This window comes from Acinonyx jubatus, chromosome E3, assembly GCF_027475565.1.
Source record: "Acinonyx jubatus isolate Ajub_Pintada_27869175 chromosome E3, VMU_Ajub_asm_v1.0, whole genome shotgun sequence".
In the NCBI taxonomy this organism is placed as follows: Eukaryota; Metazoa; Chordata; class Mammalia; order Carnivora; family Felidae; genus Acinonyx; species Acinonyx jubatus.
The window spans coordinates 38,916,631-38,940,578 of NC_069398.1; the positions used below are offsets into that span (position 1 = coordinate 38,916,631).

Consider the following 23,948-nt stretch of genomic DNA (forward strand, 5'->3'; position numbering starts at 1 on the left):
TGAGGTAAGGGGGTAAGGAGTGGATGGGGGGGGAGGGGGATGAGTGGGGGATGGGGGGTGTTGAGAATGATGTTGTGGGGTGTGTGTGATTGGGTTTGGGGGGGTGTGTGTGGGTTTTTGGGGGGGGGTTTGGTTTTTGGTATTGATAGTGGGTGTGTTTGTATGTGATGGTGGTGTGTGGTGTGTAGTCTATCTGTGGTGTTTGTTTGGGGGTTATTACTCTGAGATGGTATATCACATTGGTCCTCACTAGTTGAGAGACATATTGAGTGGGGGGAGAAATTAGGGTAGGTAAGAGGTTTTTTGAGGTGATTTTTAGTGACAAGGAGGGGTATTTTGATACAGAGAGATAAGACTAGGGGAGGATGACCAGTGAGGTAGAGAGTTTGGAGAGACTTATCAGGAGGGGGATGGTGAGACTGACAGTGTGAGACTGTAAGTAGGAGATGAGATGGAAAAATTAAAAACATTTATGGGGGGTAAGTGACAGCAGTGTTGTTGAGGGGTATGTGAGGGAAATTGTGAAAGAGGGGAAAAGGAGGTCATCTTGGGGGATAGGGTGGAAAATATTGATTGAGAATTTGAGTATATGAGGGATGATGTGGGGGTGGGGGGGAATTTGGTATTAAAGTTTGGGGTGCGGGTGGGTATTGTATAAGAAGTGAGTGAAGGGAGCTGGTGGGATATAGAAAGTATGATTGGGGGGGGTAGGGGGTAGTGGGGATGTGGTATATGGACTATGGTGTAGGGTTTTTTGTAGGTGTGAATAGTGTCTATGGGTTCATATAGAGTTGAAGGAATAATTAGGTGTGAATTGTGGGAAGGTGGATTGGGTGAGGTGTTGGGGATAGATGATTTAAATAGGAGGGGCGATATGGTGGTGGGATTGGGGGGAGAACAAATACAAGAGATTTAAGGGAAAGGGAATTGTATGTGATGTGTTTGATGAAAGTGGAATGATGAGTTCGGGTTTGATGGGTGAATGTATTGAATTTTGATTGGTGTAGAGAAAGGGAGGAGAGGTAAATGTTAGCGAGGGGTGGGTTGGATTTGGTACCATTATTAAAAGGTACTTTATTTTTTATTCAGGTTTTTTATTATTTATATATTGGAGAGAGACAGATTTTCAGGGAGAGTGTAAGTGATGAGGTGAAAGCCCAGGCAGAGCGTTGGCGAGCTCAGCGCAGTAGCGTGACGCTGGCTAATTCACTAACCTGTGTCAAACATCTCACGACCTGAGCTTGTGCCCGAACGAACCAATTTATGTGAGACTGTAGCGTATCCACCCACCGCGTCCCACCATTTTAAAATATAATTTACAACGGCCACATACAAGCTAGAGAGGTACTTGAGGACTGGACAGCACAGGATAGTGAGGAGCAGACTCCCAGAGAATGAGAGAAAGAATTCGTTGGAAGATATCGGGGTGCCTTCTCACAATTCAGCGCTGATGTGGGACATGTGATCTAGGCAACAGCCACCTCCTGCGTCGAAGCCCTACCATCCCGAACACACCGGCTCCTGTTCGAGGGTGTATGTGTGTTGAGCGTGTGAGGTGAGGATAGGAAGGAGCCCGAATCTCTTGGGCATCTTGCTCCCCCAATCCTGTGCGATGTTAGGTAGCTGGGATTTGCGGAGAAGGGAAAAAGGCGTCACTGTCACAGTAGAGGACTGGTAACAAACAGCGTTTTGAGTCGTTGAGGACCCTTCAACAAAAAAATAAGAGCAGAGTGTCTACATTTCTCTCATGGAATACTTTAACGTTGCACATGGATTGTCTGGGGAAAATCAACCCTGAACCAGGCAAAGGACCTTGCCTTTCAACGAAGGGTAGGAGCGTAAAACTAACACACAAGGTATGGCTGGAGCTCAGAGGCGTGAGGCCGTGGCGGTGGAGCTGGTAAGCGAGGAGGCGGAGTGCGAGTGGCCTTAGGCCAAAAGGGACTCGCCCCACAGGGCCCGCAGGCCTCATGTGAGGTTAGCGCTGGTACACGGGAGACCGCAGAAACGAGGCCCCGAGTGCCCGCTAAGAATGGTCGGAGTGCGAGGGACTCGCGTTAGAGAACCTCGCGAGAGGCTGTACCGAGTCCCGAGAGCGAGCGTTGGGTCGGATTGCGGCTAAGCGGTTCGCAAGGTGGCGCGCGAGGAGAATGCGATGTTGCGCGCTGAGCGCAAGACACACACACACACACACACGCAGCACGAAAGGAGGCCCTGGTTGTGACACTCTCTCATCATATCACACACATGGGAGTCTCAGAGCACGAGGAGAGCGCATGCTAAACACACACACTAGCTCCTATGTTCGCCGCAATCATCCAACCTCTTAGCACACACCTGCGGGGGAGCTCGGCCAGTCCTGGAAATGCCTGAGTTATAATCGCCTTAAATATGAATATCCAGTGTACTCCCCCGCCGCCCTGCGAGAGAGGCGTGTGTGGTCCAGGCGTAGCCGTGAGCTGCAAGTGGAGCGCGTCGCAGACCGTAAGACTCGCGGCCGAGCGCAGGATTTTGAGCGTGAGGCAGTCCGTAGGCCGTTCTCTATCAGTCAGATTAATCTCGCTACGGTAGTCTATGTGGTCTATGACGGCGGATGAGGTATCGAGCGGGAGCCCAGGTAGGTTATTGCTCTTTGCTGCGGAAAGTCGGATAGCCGTCCGTGTAGCAAGCAGGCTTGAAGGGCCTTGTGAGGTATTTCATTATCTTTAGTTCGCTTCTGTCAATACCCTTGTATTGTGTTAGGTGATATTAATAAAGTAGTCGAGACGGTTCAGCGCGCGAGCCAGGTAGGTGTAAATTCCGCTCTAGGCTGAGAGAGCCCTCGCCAGCACGTCCCTCGCTGCAGAGCGTGCATAACAGGCTGTCTCGCAATCCGTTTATTGAGTTGGTGAGACTGCGCCGGTGTAGAACTGGGTGTGCGAAGGTCCTAGCGTCTAGGGCTCGAAGAGGTCTTTTGAGCCGAGCAACACGAGGTGATGCTAAAATGGTGAGTGGAGCACGCGTGGCCTCGTGCCGTGATATGCGTCTAGGTGAGAGGTGAGCGCTGGTGGCGAATGCCCCGGCCCGCTCGCACGATGCGCTTCCCAGCACGATAGACGATGGTGCAGCTAGCTGACGAAAAGGGCTATCTCTCGCCGTTGGATGCAACTACTGCTAGTGGTGCACACTCAGCTGGAGAGTCTCTTGAGCTAAGACTGCGAGTTCCATAAAACTAAAATAGTGCTATCGACAACCTTGGCACGAGATAGTGTGGTGCCGAGACATTCCCCGCCCATCGGTGTTGCACGAGAGGGATGAGTGCGCCCTGGTCTGGGAGACCCCCCACGGGATGCTCGCGCGTCTGTCGCCAGAGAAACTACTGCCTTTGCCACAGTCGTTGAACACACGTTACTAGACCATGCGCAGTCCGAGTGCCCGAGCGCAGAACTGAGCGACCCAGTAAGAGTAGCACGTCCGAGCAACCTAAGTGGCGAAGGTTGGCCCCTTGTACCTATCACACACACACAGAGAATCCGCAGGGTGCCTTGTAGGCTTGGAGCTGGCGACTGGAGAGAGTCTGGGGACCGGCGCAAAAGTATACAGACGCACAGACGACGTTGACGAGCCTGCTCCTGCGCGTGTCGGCTATCTACGGAGCTTAGGAGCCCTCTAAGAGGAGGGGCGCGCGAGAGAATACAGACTGAGCTGCCTCAGAGAGCGTTGAGCGACCAGCAGTGCGTGCTAGCTATAGTGAGATAGGTCGCATAGATACTCGCGCCGCTGGAAGCCCTGGCCCGAGCACTCAGGAGCACATCAAGAAGCGGGAGCTACGAGGAGCGAGTGCGTCAGATAGAGGTGATTCTTGTTTCAGAAGAGTGGAGAGCGCTCTTGGCGGGAAGCGGTGGCCGCACAGGGTGAGAGCAGGCGTTTGGCCATGCCCATCTACTCGAATATTCCACCGTATGTGAAGACGTGCGCGCGCAAGAGGTTGTGCAGAGCTCTTGAGAGGATCTCGTGACAACTGGAGAGTGAGTAGCTGCCCTAGAGAGCTCTACTACCGGTGCAGAGCCGTGCATCTACACCTCACGGAAAGGAAGCCCACGAGTAGAGTAGCATCACCTGAGTGACTCCGTAAGCAGAGGAAGTGCTTCAACTCCATTAAGGACTGGTGCCATAGGCTGTCGGAAAGTCACCATCGCAGTCAGGTGCAGATGAATTCCATACTCTTGCATCCGAGGATTACGACCATGGAGAGAGGACCCGTCCGGCACAACTTTTGAGACCCTCCAGAATCTCTGTTCACTTGTATATCCTAGCCTGGCAGGGGTAATTCGCCTCCATCCGCCAAGTACCGCGGTTGACCATTGTCTTCCTCACTTCAGTGTGTAGCCAAGAGCCATTCCTAATAACCTTGTGGACATGGTAGAGTGAGTCCTCTTCTCGCCTGCCTAGAGAGCAGGACACTCCGTCCTGCCCTTAGCTCCGAGTATGAGAGAAGGGCTGAGAGGCAGGCCAGGCGACCAGCCTTGGTGAGTGAGGCTCCTTCCTTTTCTACACTCCTCATCTGGAGGTGACTCTGCTTAGTCAGAGGGTCCTGAAGGAAGAGAGAAAACAGAAAATGTGAATGTATAGTGGCAGAGCCTATTTTCAGAAGTCCTCCAAGCGGAAATTGCCAGGGCCACAAATGCCTGATCATCAAAAGCAAGAAAGAACCGACCCAGGAGAACCCGACACATCCGGGGGAGGGGGGGTGTCAGAATGGAGGTGCGTGGCGGGCATAAGGTTGACAGAGTTGTACAAAAAAGCATCAGAAATTTAGCCATAGTAAAACCATTTTCAAACGTACACAGTTCAGGTGTCGATCGAGCGTCTACAGTTCCCAGGTGTAGAGCGCACACCCGTCAACACCTTAACTGTCTATCTAGTGTCTACATATACCTCTCTGTACCCTTCTCCCCTGGATGTGACAAAACCGCCAAAACCCTTCTAGCACAAGCTGCACTCCCATGAACCCTTCTAACTCGAAGCCAATTATTAACAAAATGAGCGCAAAGTGTATAAATGAGGGGAGTTTGGATGATATACAAATTCACAAACACAGATAAGGCGTCCTCTAAAAATACAGATAAAAAGAGGGAGGTGCACCTGGGATGGACTCAGTACAGTTAAGCGACTGTACTCTCTGGGCTCAGGAGACAACGTATCCGCACGATTCGAGTAGGGTTCTGACTCCCTTAGGTCCGGCTCTGTACTGCGCTCTGAGCCACATCAGAAGCCAGGATCGCCTTGCTTCGTACATTCCGTGTCTCCCTCTCTTGCTAGACCCCTTCCCAGTTCTTCACGCTTCTCCGATCATCTCTCATATACTCATCAAAATAACAAAAATAAACATTACAAAATAGGATAATATTATCTATAGCGGGGCACCATGGAGTGCGGCTCAGTCAGGAGTATCTGTTGAGTGCATCCTAGACTTCTTGCTCTAGTCACAGAAATCTTCGGCGTGCAAGACCGTTGAGCGGTCTTTCAAAGCCCCAATCATTTTCGTGGCTCAGTTGCTGCGACATTTCGTCTCACATGCCTGTGAGCCTGTTTCACGTATTTCATGCTGTCTCTATACCCTCTAATCTTCCTGACCTCTCCTGGTATCATAAGTGCTCTCTAGTCGCCAGTCTGTCTCTAAAAAAAATCTAGAATGCTGTTAAAAAAAAAAATTAAAAAAACTTCTTTCTTTTTTAAATCTAAACATAGTATAAGATAAGAGGAGGCGTGCTCCTATGCGTGGTAGAGCTCCATCAGGGAAATACTGAGGCATCGTGACTTCAGCTTGGGTGCATGATCTCAGATTTGTTAAGTTCCAGGGGCCCACGGTCCGGTGGTGGGGGGGGGGGGAGTCCGTCACTGGTGGCGCAGCACGCTGGGGCTGCACTCGGGTGCCAGCCCTCCCCAGCTCCTTTGGGGTGCTTGTTCTACATCTCTCTCAGAAGTAACACCAACAAACATTTCTTTATTAACAAATATTATGAAGAAACATTTAAGATATATAAACTGATGGTCGAGAAGGAAGCGCGTGAAAGAAAAGAGAGGAGCGAATGAAGTGGAAGAGAAGTGGAATCATCTGATAACATTAAGCCATTATTTTCTTAGCAAAGAGACAGCTAAAAATCGTCTCAGGTAAGGGTCTCTCTTAGGAGCTCTTATGAGACCCAACTCTGAAAACACAAGGCGATGAGAGCCATTCAGTGCGTCCCCAGCAAAGCGAGAAAGGAGGCCGCTAAACCCATACAGGGCATGACAGCGCCCTTCTAGCCTATCCTTCTATGCATCTGTTGGACATCCCGAGAGGTCAGGGACTCCTGTAACAAAAGGAATGCGAGCAGAACCCTTGTGAAGGATAGGAATAGGAGGGCGCTGAATGAGCTGGCAATAAGGAGTGGGATGGCAGACTACTGAGAGGTTTACACAACTTCTTAAGGTGAAACAACGGAGAGATTTGACCACAACAAGCATAGGTGCAGTATGAGATCGACGTGATCCGGCGGGCGAGTCCGAGTACAAGTCTGGGAGGGAGCGCGGCGGCGCCGTGGGCCAGCTCCAACCGAGCCCCAGCCGCAAGCTTACTCTACCCTGGTCTCTAAGAGAGTTTCCTCGCAGGCCACATGACATGGACCCCTAGTGGGTATAGCTAACATCTCATGTGGAGGTGAAGAGAAAGCGAGCAAGCCGATAGGGGCCCGAGCGTACTTACCACCTCCACCCGACCATCTAGTTTGGCTATCGCGGGTGGGCAGCAACGTTCTCATGGTCATGGCCGCTGGTCCAAGAGGACATCTCGGCGCTCTCGAACCATTTACCTGGTGTCAAAGACACGGAGGGAGTAAAGGTACTGTTTTCCTTCACCTCCAAGTCCACCGTGAATATCAACGTACCACATGCTCCTGGCACTCCCACCGACCGCGGGCACCACAGCTGACTCACCACCACTTCCTTCTTCAGGAGCTCTGCTGAAATGTCTCCATCTGGGACGAGCCTTGGCTCAGTGCTAGCTTTGACACCATGATGGGAAGTCTAGACTCCAGTGTATCGCCAAATTCAGCCAGCAGGCTTGAGAGGAGGTCCTGAGGCTGTGAGACTCCAGAGAGGCTCCAAGAGTCTGGCTCCAGAGGAGGCCGTTGGTCCTTCTGCATGGGCATCTTCCCTATTTCTGTAGAGCGGGGCTAGAGTGGCTGGTAGGACCTGGGAAGTGAGCCCCCTATGTCCTCTCGAAAGTGACGTCTCTGCAGCGGACGAGGACAGAGATTATCTTATGTCCGTACAACATGAAAACGAAAAATCCTGTGTCAAAAATCAGTGCATCTCTGTGTCAGGTGCAAACAGAGGGCATAGGTAAGATGTGCGCGTCTTCTCACTCCCAAATGAAGGTAAGAGGTGGGGCCCACACGAAACGGATGAGGTGGTCACATGAGACTGAGGAGGGTTACAGGAAGCGACTAGTCAGACAAGTAGAGAAAATGCGAGTGTGTCGGGGATTGTCTTCACGGGCCCGCCCGAGGAATCTCCCTGTCTTGTGCCGCCACGACGTGGGAGGATATTAACGGGGCCTGTCGCCCCCGCCTCGCCACCGATACACCCGTAGAGGCACCAACGGTCGCTGACTCCCTACATCTGTGAGACCACCCTCCAGCAGCACAGCACAAAGCCTCGCACTGACCGAGGTACCCTTACGCTGAGCCTGCGCCCTAGGGTATCACTCCAGAGCGGCCTCAAGCAGGTCTGCCGCGAGAGCACACCTCAATAATGTAGCACCATGCACCACAGCACGCTCCAGGATCGAGCTCCTATGAGGCTGTGATCTAGAGCCGCGTGCAGTCAGCTAGCCAAGCCGGCAGCAAGTCTCCCTGAGCCGCTCTACAGTGACGGAGAACCGCTTGCGGCCCTCATGTGTCCTCCCTGAGATTACTCGAGTGATTAAAGCATCTCTGAAGAGCTGGCGTTGATGTCTACCCCGTCTGCGGAGCCGGGGCCTGGCCTCAGTGTGCCTGAGGTCCCTCCTGACCGACTGGCCTCCTCTCCCCCAGTTTGACTGCTCCGAGCTTGCTCGGCTCTCGGGTGCGGACGGGTTCTTTTCGAGCATCCTTCAGCGGGGGGCGGCGGGCACTGGCTCACTGCAGCTGGTCCCACTGTCAGGTCTCTCCCACTCTGCTCCCACACGCTCGGTGTTAGAAATGCCTAAGATGTGGCCTCCGGAGAATCATGTTTCTCTCGCTGGTCCTAGTCAACGGCTCGACGCAGACAGCCCCAAACACTAAAAGGCATAGAAAACTGATAGTTCGTGTCTTCACATCCTTCCTGCAAAGCATTCGAATTTCACGTCACTTCACCCCAGTGATCAAAAGTGCATCTCTGAGACAGGACCGCCTGGTTTCCCCGCCTCCTTAGGCCCCAGGAGGACACGGCAAACGCCAAAAGGGGTTCTTGGCAGAAACGTTCCATCGCGATCGCGATCCAGCCTTTTAAGACCCCGACTTTGCACATGCAGAAAAAGAGTGAGTGGAGGCGGTGGGGGGGGGGGGTGCAGTTGATGAGAGCGATGCTGTTTATGGTGACAAACTTGTAACTCATAGTGAATAACCCATAGAGATCTAATGCACAGTATAAGGGATATAGGACCATACACTGCGGGGGTAATTATGTAATTCGATAAATATCACTGCCTTCACAGTCCTGATTACAATTATACAAACGTATCGAAGTAACATGCTGTAACGCCTTTCACAGACACAATGTGTCACACGTCAGATTTATACAATTAAAAGAAAAAAAGGAACAAGTGAAATGATCCCTCAAGGAACAATGAACGATTTGCAAATGCAATATTTCTGCAAACTGGCCACCGTCCTTCAGCAATTATTTTTAAAAGCACCTGTAGGGGCGGCATGGTCTAGATCTAGAAACTACCAGTCCACAGGTGCGCGTGAATGAACTGTTAACACCTGCTGAGACCATGATGAGCTCGAGGATGTTATATTATCTAAACGTAAGGTGAATGGGACTGGTAGTCTGGGATTTAGTAGGCGCGTTCGGGAAGGCAAGTCGGGTGAATGACTGCGCCTAAAATGAATTATATCTTTGCGGACAGTTCAGCTTTCTTACGAAATTGAATACATTGATAATGGACACTGAGAGGACACACTCAGACTTGCAATGTGTGCGAGCTGAGACTCATTAATTCTATCATGCTACAGAAAAGTGTCAAGGTTAGTCCATTTTTTTTTGCGGCGTCGCGGTTTGATGTGAGAAATAGAGCCTCTAACACTTATAGGGACGCAGGTTCAAGGCGTTATATATGAAGTGGAAGGGCCCTGATAGGCGCTGTTTCATGTCCGTAACTCTTAGGTGAATATTTAAAGGCAAAAAGAGGGGAAAAATAAAGAGAACTCTTCTGCAATCCTGAGCAGGAGGATGGATGTGTGTTGATAGTTCACCAACTACGATCTCTGCTCTCATCCAAAGATCCCTGGAATGTCTTTGCGTGAGCATTCTTCTCTTCTAAAAGACAAAAGTGTGGGTGAGACGCTGGGAGTGTGGGAGAGTTGTGGCGGATCACTCATGCAAAGCAGGACTATTATCTCTTGACTTCTACCTTGGACCAGTTCACTCTATGACTACTCACTCTTATTGGACTCTGGGCGCGGATGGTTCTCCCAGACGAGTTCACAGGAGCACACGATCCACAATCCCACGAATCAGGGAGCAGGAGGCTGAATGCAGCCTCTTGGGCGCGTGTACCAATGTCTCCACCCCTCCCAGGGTCTTCCACCATGAGACTGAGGTACAGGATGCAGACCAGTGACGAGGTGAACGTATGGAGAGTGAGGAGCGTGGTGGTACTCCAGGATGAGAGCGACGTAAAGAGGCTGTGCAGATCAGAATCTGCAGACATTGAACTTAGTTCGCTATGAGTGATCAGTTATAGACACAGTATAAGGCGCGACATCTGCAAGGCCAAGTATCAACAGAGTCTTAGAATCGGTCCCGGGATCGCACTACGAGCCTAAAGCCACACTCAGGTAGAGGATACTAACCCTATAGGAGTAGCTGGGTGAGGCGAGTCATGTGAGAGGCAAACATGTTCTTTCTTCATTCTCCTTTTTTCTTTTTTTAAATTCTCGGAGACGATCTACTTCTTGCGTTGTAATCTCTCTAGACCCTAGTTGCTTGGAACAGTAGTATCCAATTTGATATCCCCAAATTACACCAATAAAAATGTGCGGCCTCTACACACTGGCCACACCCAGAAGATTTCAGCTGCGCGTGAAGGTCTCCACAGGACTGACCACTAGGCCCCATCTCATATCTCTCAGTAACACGAGAGGAAATTCTTGCGTATAGGCCACCATCTCTTTCCTTATCTTTGTGGAGTCCACCCAGATCTACGAAAAGGGAGACGCCCGTCCAGGCTTCCAGGCCTCACCCCCGAGGGGACATCAGTTTCGAGGGTCCTTCCAGCACAACGCCGAACGGCTTTACGATGCGTATCTCGTGAAGGTTTAGTGGTGGAGACTGAATTGTGCACATGGCCCGAGCACTGAGTCCACCAGATCACCATCAGGCTCCAGAGTGTTGACCCATGTAAGGTCGAAGATTTTATGAAGCACTCTTCCTCTCATATACATTTGGTCCTGCAATCTATTTACGGAGAGCATAACAAAACCCCAAGTCCAACATACGCCTCGCCCTCCCTACCACCACTGGCCTCAGGGCTACCGATAGATGAGACCATGCACCCAAACTGTTCCCCCGAATGCGCCCACGCCAGGCGACATCCCAATGCGCAGAAGGACATCCCACTCACCCACCACACCTCTGAGACAAGACAGTACAGATTGTAGGAGTGCCCCACACCACTATCAGACCACACCCGCAGATTGGGTGCTCGACGTGCTACAACTGCTGTTCCTCTCGTTCTACTGGCTTTTGGAGTGTTGACTAGAACCTACATAGATGAAGATCGATCAGCTAACAGTCATTTCCCTTATCACCTGTTCCTGCCTTGGACAAGAACGAGATGCAGTGATGTGCGCGATCCCGGGGCGGCAGGACATTCAGCCCTCGCTCAAAGAGTCCTTTGAAGGTGACACGGTTTTTGTAGAGAGGTAGAGATTCCGCTATCCTTGTCTTGTGCAATTAACAGAGGTTCTGAGTATAGCGCGGAAGGAGTACCAATCCCTACCGGGTATCTGTTGTGAGAGTGGTGGGTAGATGGAGGGCGCGCGTTGATGAGCTAAGTAACAGAAGAAAAACGTGGGTTTTATCACCCGAGCCCAGCGAGCTGTCCCTCTCAGTGAGAGAGAGCGCCCTGTAGATAATGCTAGAAAAACGAAAGATTCCAGAGTTACACAAGTTTCCTGAGGCCACCCTGCCCCCGTTGACAAGCAAGCCGACGGACTCATCCTCACTCCACATGCAGTACCCCCGCTCCACAGTCCCTCCTACTTCGGCCTCCGCAATCCGATAGTGCGACACATTCCACGGTGGCGCCCTCTCACTATCCACCTTGAGCACACGCCTTCTTCTCAGGTGACCAAACCCACCCCAGTCCGACACAGGTCAAAAAACCACACTCACCTAGCATCTAACCCGTTCGATGGTGGTCTCGGCTAGTGCGGCAGACCAATAAGGCGAGCATTCTGAGAGGAGTGTTTCTACTCTCTCTCTCACCCTCCGCCTCGCGAGTAGCGATGGATCTGCGTCTCGAGACACACCAACCGAGGTTCGCGCTCGTGAGCTTTGACATGCGCGCTTTATCCTAGTTTTCTTATTTATATAGCTATAAGAAGCTAACCCACTAAACGATGGGATCGAGGAGAGCCGCCTAGGCAGCTATTGAGTACTCTACTGCGAGCGATGAAAAGCACTAATCGCGTGAAACACAAGAGAGAGAGACGTGACAGAAAAAGAGATCCTCTGATGAAAATGTGTTCTTAACACCAAGAAGAATGAGCCTTTGAGTGTGCGTACTCACATCAATATGGCATAACAGGAACGAAAGTGCGATCAGAACACGAATCGTTGCGTGTTTGCGTGAACCAGGCAGCCCCTCGTCTATGTATAATAAGCTTAGCAGGAGTGACTGAGATGCTGAATCTGGTAGGAGTATCGCACTCAACTCAGGCTTGCTTGCGTACCACACCCAGCCCACGGGGTTTGGTGCGGTTTAGTAATATTCTCCAATCTGAGAACAATGTCGCAGTTAGGCCACAGTGGCTGAGCCAGCGTTACGAGTTTTCTTGCGCTTGCATCAAGGTCAGTAATGAGCGCAGATGCGGGAAGCCAAGACTTATCTTTAAGGATGGTAAACACACGATCTCTGACTCAGGTTTGCATAAAGCTACGGGAAACAGAAAATTGAGACCCCCGTCCCCCTTCCCGATCCCTGTTGCAGACTTTGAGAGTCGCGACCTTCAGTCTAGAGGAGAGCCAGAATAACATCACTAGACGACTGAGCGCAGATCTTCTCATGAGAAAATAAAATAAGAGATTCTGAGTTACAAGCCCTCGGTGCCTCTAGGACACAGGACATGGGTGCCCTTCGAGAAAACTTCTAGTGAAGGCAATGGTAAATGCTTCTAGAAATGAAGGAGCGAGAGAGAGAATCTTATAATGGCGGAATCCTTCTGTGCGGCAGCAGAGAGCCTCTCCTTCCCACCTCCCCAAATCACTCCAAGGACTAAAACTCTGTTAACATATACATAGGCACTTCTGTGTGTGTAGAGGGGATGAGGAGCTCTTCTATCTCCACCCACCGATATCTCTGACCTCATAGCTTTAATCTGCGAGTCTCCCCCATCGCGAGCGAGAGTTGTAGAAGATGAGAGGCAATGGGTGCTAGTGACCAAACCCCTGAGGGTTGGCAGTTGCGCGGCCAGCAGGAACCCACCCAGACCAACGGAGAGTAAGCGCCACCGAGACACCCGAGGTGAGCGAGTAGAGGTCGAAGTCCATTGAGGTCCGTATCGTGGCACCGTTAGTCCCCGATTCTCCACTGAAGACACGAATACTAGGCAACTTGCGAAAGAGTCATCCAGACGCCGGTAGCTGTCTTTTGTTATAGAGGCAGGCTCCCCTCCTTGCGATGCGGTGGTATTGTAGTCATGTGAGAGTCCAGAGGCCGGTTCCGAGTCCAACTGGTGAGCACCACTAGGACGCCTTGCCTGCCCTATCCTCCCTCACGCCAAGTCTGGGTCCAAGGCACGGCCAACTGATTACCAGGAGAGAAGTCTCCCGGAGCCCATTCCACTCCATCATCGAGAAAGTGAGCGAGCACCCAGAGACTGAGAGGAGCCTTGGCACTAAGGGTTTCCTTCCCAGGGCTAATAGTCGAGCGAGCTCACCAATCTTCCCTTGCCAAAAGGAAACTTTTCTTTCTTATTCCAAGTATCTTTCCCTCTCCCCCATCCCTTCGCTTGATCAATGTGATGAGTCCCTTAGATGTAATAATGCGCAGGCGTCCCTCGGTATTTCCTACCATTTAGCATGGCTAGAGAAACACCACCTTGTTCTGAGTACCTAGGAGTCAGCCATTCTCTATACCGCCAGGCTTTCCCTTTGAGCATACTCACCACGTACGGAGGTCCCCACTCTCCAGATGGTGGATGATGAGGCGGGTTCTTTTTTCTGCTAACTGAGGTTCTTTTGAGAGGGACCCCAGGGCCCGGAGAGTCGTAGCCTTCCGTATCATGCCCAAATCTGGGAAAATGCAGTGCTTTCCCGTAAATTGAAACACGGAGAAGTATTCCAGCTCTGTGAGTCCCAATCCAGGTAATAAAAGGAGCGCGTGAGCCTTATCCTAGAGGTAAAAACGCCCTTAATCTCGACAGCTTTAAGTAGATGTGAGTGGTAGGGTGTGAGGATTAGCGAAGAGGTGAGAGGCGAGCGCAAAGAGACAGACCAATCGATCGAAGATTAGTGCGCGAGCTAATCCTGCAGTCCAACTGGTTTGTTCACTACGAGTGAGATGATGCATGACAGTCTAACTCCCCACTTCTCAGGTAATTACTCACACGTCCCCCCTTTCTCAGAGCGAGACGTAAAGTATCCTGTTTCTTCCTCTTGATGGGTATGTCTCTGCCCTACCCTGTACAATAATTGATGAGGGTATGACCATAGCTCCATTTCAACATCTATATATAAAAACATCTTTTTAAAATGTTCGTAATTTTATTTTTTGAGAGCTGACAGAGAGAGACAAAGAGAGCACGAGAGTCGGGTGAGGAGAGAGCAAACATAAGGGGGAGGTTAGGGAACAGAAGAATCCGTAAGAGACAGAGGCTCTAGCACTGACAGCATAGAGCTGGAACGCTTGAGGCGGCATGGAACCACAACACACTCGTGAGAAAATTCATGACCTCGAAGCCTTCAACACGACTGATGCCACTGCAGCTGCACGCCCCTAAGTGGAGCATGCCATATGTATACAAATGCCTATGTGTCGTGAGAGCCTCTTGCTGAGGAGCATCTTCCTATCACCACAAATCGTTCTTGACAAGGTGGCCATCTTTGATGTCGGCCAAGAGGCACAGTTCTGTTCTCAGGTACTTTGGGTGTAATGCAGCAGAGGAACCCAGAGGCCCTGACTTCAGCAAGTGCAATCACCGCACCTGTGTGTGCCAAGGCAGTCCCGGCATATAGAATAACACTGAACTAAGGGCACGCGATTGTGATAGGACACACCACACGACAAGCCCAGTCACAACACCAAACAATAGATCCTCTCCCAAGCGCGACAGATCCGGGAGTGTGTGGCCTTGACTCTTAATTCCAAGGGACTTGAGCCGGACCACAACCACAAGCCATAGAGGCTGATGCCTCTCGCCGGGGACAACAGTGGAAGTGAGCCTCCTACCAACTGGCTTCGAAGGGCCCAACTCAGACCTCTTCCCAAGTCCAGACACTGCATTATGACTTCTAAATAGCGTTGTGGTCTTTTTGAGGGTCGCGTAGCCTCTTGGGCCCCGCGGTGCGACAGCCCGGAAGGGTTTTAAGCGTGTTTCCACTCCGAGTGAGGACACCTTGCGTGTGTCAGAAGCCCGGCTGGTAGTGCGACACCTCTCAGCGGTGCCCCTGGTTTTAGAGAGGAGACCCGGTGACACAGTACCTCTGAGCTCGGCTCTTGCGGCTATTTCCTCAGTTCTCAAGAGTGCGCGTTGTTCTGTACCTGGCACGCTTTCAACTAATGCCACCTTGAGGATCTTAAACTTAAGTTCCTATATTAATTTATTCACTAGTCTCGAGTTAGTGGAGCCTCCACTATCTGAGGACGTACAAGGCTCCCTCTGCAGAACAAGTGTTGTTCTCCCTTTATCAGTGCTCTCGCGGTCCATCCTACACCACTGGTTTCCCAAGCTGGCATCGTGTTTTCCAAACAGACTAAATTGGGTGTCTATAGATGAGGAGCGGGCCCCTGCCTTAGCACACCCACAACCAGCACGCAGACGTGTGCAGACGCGCCCAGTCCCAGTAAGTCCCCAACACAGCGAGAGCAAGATGCCCACCTCCGAGCAGAGTGTCTGGTAACCGCGAAATCCCCCAGGAGGAGCGAAGAGCCATACAGAAACTCAAACCTCCTCGGTCCGGGGACCATGAGAGCTCCACACAGACCGCGACCACCTCCTAATCGTGTAGACAGGTGAGTACGTGAGAGAAAAGACCCCAATCCACCTCGGGACAGTTGAGCACAACAGAAACACGTCACAATTAGGAAATCCACCTACCTTTGAGAGGCGGGAGTGGTCCCAGAGGATGAACTTCCCACAGACCGCGAGCTCCACTCTCCGTGGGAGATGAATGGTCAGGTGGAGTAACCACCGAGCAGTGGAATGGAGAAGCCAGCTACAACAACTCCACTCCCCGTGGTGCTAGGAGCCGAGTGGAAGCATCCACTCAGAACTCGATTGAGCGCCACTACTCCGTGTAGCAGAAAAAAGCGAAGTCGAGGAGAAACATCTCCGACCCCCACAGCCGAAGCGGAGTGGAGACCCATAAACCTCCACTCCTGAGAGGGCGGAGAGAGTGACCGCGAGGGAGCTCCACCACCGAGAGAGTAGCCCACCTCCCCTAGGAATTTGAGGTTCGGAGAATATCCACCACAGGTCGCAGCGACATAGAAACTCCACTTCCTGTGCGAGGCCAGCGTGCCGCAAAAAGCAAACTCCCCGTGCGCTCGAGAGAGTACGCCATCCCCACCAGAAAAAATTTTGGAATAATAGAGTACCCAGATCATCGTTAGACCCCTCCCGTACCGTACCGCTGACTTTCCGACATGTCCCCCAAGAGACTGACACTCTGCATATCCACCGTTGGAGCTGTCTTGGTGAGCTTTCGTCGTGAGGGCGTGGCCTGTGATCGAGCCCTGCGGAATGTTGGGAGTGACTAACCAAGCCCTGATCATGATAGGAATATCTTATTGGGAGAAACTGCTAGAACGTTCCTCACGACGTTAAAGCTGAAGATCGAGGGCGACGAGCTACAGGATGCCTGGAGGAACTTTGTGCTCAACCCGGAGAGCTCGGGTTTCTGCTGTTAGCAACTGACTCAGAGCTCCGACCAGACTGCTACCTCTCCTGAGAAGATAATATGTCCAGTAACGAGGGAGCTGCGACCAGACCAACTCTTCTCATTTCTCTAACCTGGTGGACCGAGGACATGAATGGGAGGAGGCTTGTGGCTCTAATCAATCCCTGATTTTTGTTGCTGAGCGGCCCAATCGGCGTGAAGCGTGTCTAGGTCACTCATTAATTCATTCATGTCTATATTTCATTCATTACAATTCAATTCATTCATGTATACTAGATGCGAGTTTGAAATGTTCTGAGACTTACCCTTCTCTCCTGTGTTCGGGTACTGTCCTTTGACCCCAAGTAGGACCCATGCTGCCGAGAGTATACAAACAAGTGAGCCTTCCACCATGAGAGTGCTTAACCACGTGATCTGTGAGCAACGCGCCAGGAGTCACCAAACTGTGGATCTCCTCTCTGGACCTCCTCATCACTTAACTTACAAAGTATACTATTCTTTGGCAGGAAAAAAGCGAGGAGCTTATTTGACAATGTGCATTTGTGAAGTCTCCCGCTCTACACTACACCCTTCTCCCAACATTCTCACTCAGTTATAAGACGAAATACCATTGCTTCGTGTGTGAAATTGCTGATGTATTTGATTATTTATCTTCTTCCACTTAGAGTAGAGTAATAAGCACCATTCAAGAAGTGAGATAATCTATTATTTAATAATGACAAATCTCACCTACTTTCTGCGTGGGTATTATTTCAATAATCACATAAAATACTAACTTCTAGAAATAGCACACAAGAAACTATTCTACGGTTGTTTACCATGTTGGGAATTTGTTTAAAGTTCACCGACACCAAAGTTATATTTTAAAAATTAATATTTTTATTTTGTAGAGACAGTGTGCGATGAGAGAAAGGAGCACAAGAGTATGGCAAGAGAATGATAGCAGGAAGCGAGGTGTTGAGACGGCGGAGCGGGAGGCGATGGGGGGCGAGTTAGTTACAAGAGGTCAACCCAAGGCAAGAAGCAGGGCGATGCTTCATTACAACTTGAACCACGCTGACAGCGCGCATGCAAGCCTCTGAATTATGAAGGTGCTCAACCACTTAATTGGAGGTAGATAGCTAATGAGACCTGAGCTGAAGTCAGAGGCTCAGCCGACTGAGCCACCCAGATGCCGCTAATAATTATTTTTTAACTACGTTTTTAAATTTTAATTCCAACATAGTTAACACACAGTGTTATAATCAGTTTCAGGTGTACAACTTTTCTTATTAAATGTGAAAAAGACTTCAGGTCTCGTATCAGCCAGGCCAGTAAGAGCACCTGACTGATGGAACCTTCCTCTCTCATCTTTTAAGAGATTTCAGGGGCGCCTGGGTGTCTCAGTTGGTTGAGCATCTGCTTCTCACTCAGGTCATGATCTCACGGTTTGTGGGTTCGAGCCCCATGTCGGGCTCTGCGCTGACCGCACAGAACCTGCTTGGTATCCTATTTCCTGCTCTCTCTGCCCTTCCCCCACTCGCTTGCTCTCTCTCAAAACTAAATAAATAACCATTAAAAAGAGACAGAGAGAGCTTGCAGAAGAAAGACACGTTTTCCTGTATTTTCTATTTCTGTAGGATTCCTCCAGTTAGAATAATTCAGGGCAAAGGGGAGAAATCCTTCTCCAGCTCAGGGAAAGATGGCTGTTAAAACCTCTTCTTACCATGGTCACATCCTCTGCCCTCTTTTCCTTTGCCTTTCTGTTTCTGGACACACCAGCTCGATCCCACCTCGCCATGCTGGCCTGGAAAGGAGGCTCTCACCCTCGGCCTTTGTCCGCTTCTCTTCAATCTTTTTCTTTCTTTTTTTTTTTTTTTAACTTTTCCAATGAGTATTTATGATTAGTTAAGCCATGCTTCAGGATCCCAGGGTGGGGATCACCATGTACCCAGGTCCCCTCTTCACTGCCCTAGGAGAAGGATGGAATACAGACGAGAGCTGCGGGGAGCCAGTTCAGATCTTCCCGGGAAACGTGCCTTCCGCCTGGCGGTCGTCCCAGGCTGCCACCCAGGACATGGGGCAGAGGGACTTGTACACACGCCGGTACCATTCGCACACGGAGACCTCACCCCTTTAGCAGTCATCGCCTTCTCACAGCGGTGGAAGTCTAGGTAGTTTTGCCAGGAGTTCCGGGTCTGGCTCTGGTTGGGGAAGCGGCTGTCACAAGGGGCGGTCTGGTCGTTCTTGACTTTGGTCTTGATGTCTTCTGCCGTGGTGCTGAGTCCTAAAGACACCCCCGAAGCACCTCGCAGCTCAGTGTGACCCTCAGCAAAGACCTCCTCTTCAATCTTCAACGGCCGTCTCCTCGTGGAAACCACCCTTGTTAAAGTGTCCCCTCCCAGCGCGCTCTGCTCCCGTCCCAGCACCTGCCACAGACTGTGATTCACTTGCTGCTTTCTGTCTGCTTGGCTCTTGTCTGTCCCCGCACGGGACTGTCAGCCACACAGCGTGTCTCAGCGGGTCACTGGTTCCCAGTTGACCGCTCAGTGGATTTGATCTTCTGTCTTCCTTCCTTTTTACCTATCCTCTATCTTCTGTTTTCCCTGTTTCTCCCATTGTCTCCTCTCAGCCTTCTTCACCAGCTTCGCTTTCTTTGCCCGAGCATTAAATATTGGCACTCTGCACGGCTCCGGCCTGGGGGCCTCCGGTGACCTTGGGTCTGCTCTGACCCACCCCTGTGTAATCCACTGCCTGTGTGTGTGTGGGGGGGGGGGCTGGATTTAGTGATTCACTTCTAAGAAACCGAATCCAGAAGGAGGGAGGGGTGTCACACGTTTGGGGATCATTTGTTGCACAGCAATAAATAACTAATATACCTCCCTTTTTGGTTTCGTAGCCACTATGGCCTCAATAACCATTCTCAATGCCAATATCCTTGTATTTATATTTTATTTCTCAACTCTTTGGGTGTCTCATAAATGCCCTCAAAGTCTTCATTTTCAAAGCCAAACACACACGGCCACTGAAACGCACGCTCCACGACAGTGGCTTTGTTGTCATGCTCCGCTGTGTCCTCACTAAATGTGGATCCGATGCGTCTTTCACATCAGATCTCTGTTTCTGGTATTCTCTGTTTCGGTAAATGTAGTACAGTCCGTTCGGTCACGCGAGCCAGGAATTGGGGTTTATCCCGGATCCCCTTGAGTTACCTCATCCTACATCTCATCCGTCGCCGAGTTCCATATGTTTTCCAAATGTGCCCATTTCTTTACTTCTGCTGCTGTCATCTGAGTCCAAGCCTCCATTGTCACTTGCCTGGACCATAGCAATGGCCTAACTGGTTTCACTTCATTTACTTTTTTTTTTAACATATATTTATTTTTTACAGAGAGAGACAGAGCATGAGTGGAGGAAGGGGCAGAGAGAGGGAGGGAGACACAGGATCCAAAGCAGGCTCCAGGCTCCGAGCTGTCAGCACAGAGCCTGACACGGGGCTCGAACTCACAAACTGGGTTGGGAGCAGGGTCGGTGGGGGGGAGGGGGGCAGCAGGGAGATCATGACCTGAGGTGAAGTCGGATGCTTAACTGACTGAGCCACCCAGGCGCCCCTCATTTACATTTTTTTTAGGTTCATTTATTTATTTTGATAGCTGACTCGAGCAGGGGAGGGGCAGAGAGAGAGGGAGAAAGAGCATCCCAAGAAGGCTTTACACTGTCAGCACAGAGCCCAGTGTGGTCTTGAACCCAGGAATTGCGAGATCATGACCTGAGTGGAAATCAAGAGATAGATGCTCAACCGACTGAGCCACCCAGGTGGCTCAGGGCACCCAGGTGCCCTGATTTTATTTTTTAATTTTTTAATGCTTATTTATATTGAGTCGGGGAGGGGCAGAAAGGGAGGAGGACAGAGGCTCTGAAGCAGGCTGTGCGCTGACAGGAGTGAGCCCAGTGTGGGGCTTGAACTCATGAACCACGAGATCATGACCTGAGCCGAAGTTGGATATTCAGCCAACTGAGCCACCCATGTGCCCCTATTTATAATTTTGTTTTTAAGTAATCTCCACACCCACCCTGGGGCTTGAACTCACAACCTCAAGATCAAGAGCTGCATGTTCCACTGACTGAGCCAGCCAGGCACCCATTTTCCCGTTTTTTGTTTTTGTTTTTTTTTATTTTAAAGAAAAATTTTAGGTGTAACATACAGAAATGTACCCAAACCAAAAATGTAGAGTGTCATGAGTTTGCATCAGGTGAAAACAGCCCTCGCATTGCAGCCCTCCTGGCCACTTCCCTCCCCCATAATCATCATCTTGACTTCCCACCACAGCAGGTTTGTCTGGTCTGGTTTTGAACTTCATGTAAATGAAGTCACACAATAAGAAGTTTTTTCTTTTAAGATTTTATTTTTCAGCAATTTCTACACCCAACATGTGGCTCGAACTCACAACCTTCAGATCAAGAGTTGCATTGACCCTACAACATTGTCTCTACCAACTGAGCCAGCCAGGTGCCCCAAGGAATTCTTCATCTGGCCTTACTCCACAGTGGGAGACTCAATCCATGTTTTGCTTTTTCCCTGAACGGTATTTCCTGGTGCATTATTTGTTCATCCTACTGTGGCTAGACAGTTGGTGGGTTTTGGTTTGGAGTTACATGTCTCTGGTGACCATAAATGTGAGTTACTGCTGGGTTCCACCCAGGAGTGAATCGCTCTGTCACAGCATATGTAGATTTCAGCTTTAGAATATTCTGCCACTTCTAGAGAGCCTGTCCGGTTTCCCCTCCCACCATCTATAGATTCATCTTGTGTATTTCTTGCTCTGGTGCTAGGACCAGCCATTTTTCCAAGGGCCCTGATTCTTATCATTAGCTGATTTTCCCCCCTACATTATAAAGCATTCACAAGCAATCCCTATCAAAATAACACCAGCATGCTTCACAGAGCTAGAACAAATAATCCTAAAATTTTATGGAACCAGAAAAGACCCCAAATAGCCAAAGCAATCCTGAAAAGGAAAACCAAAGCTGGAGGCATCACAATTCTGGACTTCAAACTGTATGACAAAACTGTAATCATCAAGACAGTACGGTAGTGGCACAAACACAGACACACAGATCAATGGAACAGAATAGAGAACCCAGAAATGGACCCACAAATGTATAGCCAACTAATCTTTGACAGAGCAGACAGAATATCCAATGGAATAAAGAAAGTCTCTTCAGCAAATGGTGTTGGGATAACTGGACAGCAACATGCAGAAGAATGAACCTGGACCACTTCCTTACACCATACACAAAAATAAACTCGAAATGGATGAAAGACCTAAACATAAGACAGGAAGCCATCAAAATCTTAGAGGAGAAAACAGGCAACAATCTCTTTGACCTCGGCTGCAGCAACTTCTTACTCAACACGTCTCCGGAGGCAAGGGAAACAAAAGCAAAAGTGAACCATTGGGACCTCATCAAGATAAAAAGGCTTCTGCACAGTGAAGGAAACAATCAGCAAAACTCAATGGCAACCGACAGAATGGGAGACGAGATTTGCAAACGACATATCAGATAAAGGGTTAGTATCCAAAATCTGTAAAGAAATTATCCAACTCAATACCCAAAAAACCAAATAACCCAGTGAAGAAATGGGCAAAAGACATGAATAGACACTTTTGCAAAGAAGACATCCAGATGGCCAAGAGACACGAAAAAATGCTCAACATCGCTCATCATCTGGGAAATACAAATCAAAACCATAATGAGATTCGACGTCACACCTGTCAGATGGCTAAAATGAATAACTTAGGCAACAACAGACGTTGGCAAGGATGTGGAGAAAGAGGACCCGTTTTGTACTGCTGGTGGGAATGCAAACTGGTGCAGCCACTCTGAAAAACAGTATGGAGGCTCCTCAAAAAATGAAAAATAGAACTACCCTATGACCCAGCAATTGTACTACTAGGTATTTATCCAAAGGATACAGGAGTGCTTATTCGGAGGAGTACATGGACCCCAATGTTTACAGCAGCACTATCGACAATAGCCAAAGTATGGAAAGAGCTCAAATGTCCATGGACTGATGAATGGATAAAGAAGATGTGGTGTATATATCCAAAGGAATATTACTCGGCAATCAAAAAGAATGAAATCTTGCCATTTGCAACAATATGGATGGAGCTAGAGTGTATTATGCTAAGCGGAATGAGTCAGAGAAAGACAAATACGTGATTTCACTCATAGGTGGAATTTAAGATACAAAACAGAAGAACATAAGGGAAGGGAAGCAAAAATAAGATAAAAACAGAGGGACATAAAGCAGAAGAGGCTCTTAAATACAGAGAGCAAACTGAGGGTTGCTGGCGGGGTGTTGGGTGGGGGGATGGGCTGGATGGGTGAGGGGCATTAGGAGGACACGTGTTGGGATAAGAACTGGGTGTTACATGTAAGTGATGAATCACTAAAGTCTGTTCCTGAAATCGTTATTACACTCTATGTTCACTAAGTTGGATTTGAAATTTAAATAAATAAAGCATTCACAAAAATTGAATTTTTAAAAGGATGAGATAAAGTAAAAACAAATGGAAGCTCTACATTTTATTCGTACAAAGTGAAGTAAAAAGAATGTAAAAGATTCTGAGCAGGGACCACGTGGCACGCAGAGGAGGGAGTCTGAGGGCTGGGAAGTGAGGGGGGGGGGGGGGAACTGCCATAGGACGAAGGGCTGTAAATACCAGTCTCCTGACTTCCATACCTGCCAGCGGACACGCCTGGCCTAGTCGCACCCACGCTGGCCTGCTCTTTGTGACCGTTCACTTCTCTGACTCTAGTGAGCCCTGTTCTCCCCTCCCTCGGTCTCCCTTTGAAACCCCGGTCACCTCTGCACAAGTCAGAGGGAGCTCAGCTCTTTCCCTGCTGCCAGCAGTTACCGAATGAAATCTGCTTCCCCTCCTTTGGTGAATGGTTGTTTGGTGCTAATGCGCTGCATGTTTTCTTTGTGTTTTTATATTTAATGAGCTATGTGTCACACAGAGGGAGCGGGTCAGCAGCAAGGGCCTGCGCGCAGACAGCCTCAGTTTCCCTACAGGGGACGCCGTATGTGTCCCGCCCCGCAGTGTGTGTCCACCCTGCGGTCCTCACCCGCGCCGGCTGTCCCCTCGCACGGTGCCCAGAGGCGGGCGCCGCCAGAGAGCCGGGAAACCGGAAGTTGGGATGGGGCAGCCGGACGGGAAATGCGGGCACACCGGCCAGGGGCAGGCGGCACCAGGGTGACCCTCCCCCCATCGGCAGGCCAGTCCCTCGGGGGCGCGGACGGGAGCGCGCAGGTAAGGCGACGGGGCGGAGCCCTGGGGAGCAGGATGGGAGGAGCCACCGGGAACCAGCCAATCAAAGGTGTGTCCCGTGGGCGCGTGGGCGGGGCG

The 23,948-nt window shown here is 50.2% G+C and overlaps 1 protein-coding gene across 1 annotated transcript; it reads right to left on the minus strand.

The window, feature by feature from the left end:
• Nucleotides 1-18,380: 18,380 nt before the first annotated feature.
• LOC106978795 (uncharacterized) lies at nt 18,381-23,811 on the minus strand. Its single transcript, XM_053213296.1, is given in 3 exon segments — nt 18,381-18,668; nt 18,671-19,028; nt 23,668-23,811. Coding segments are annotated over 3 exon segments (621 nt in total). The 3' UTR covers nt 18,381-18,549.
• Between the last annotated feature and the right edge of the window lie 137 nt (nt 23,812-23,948).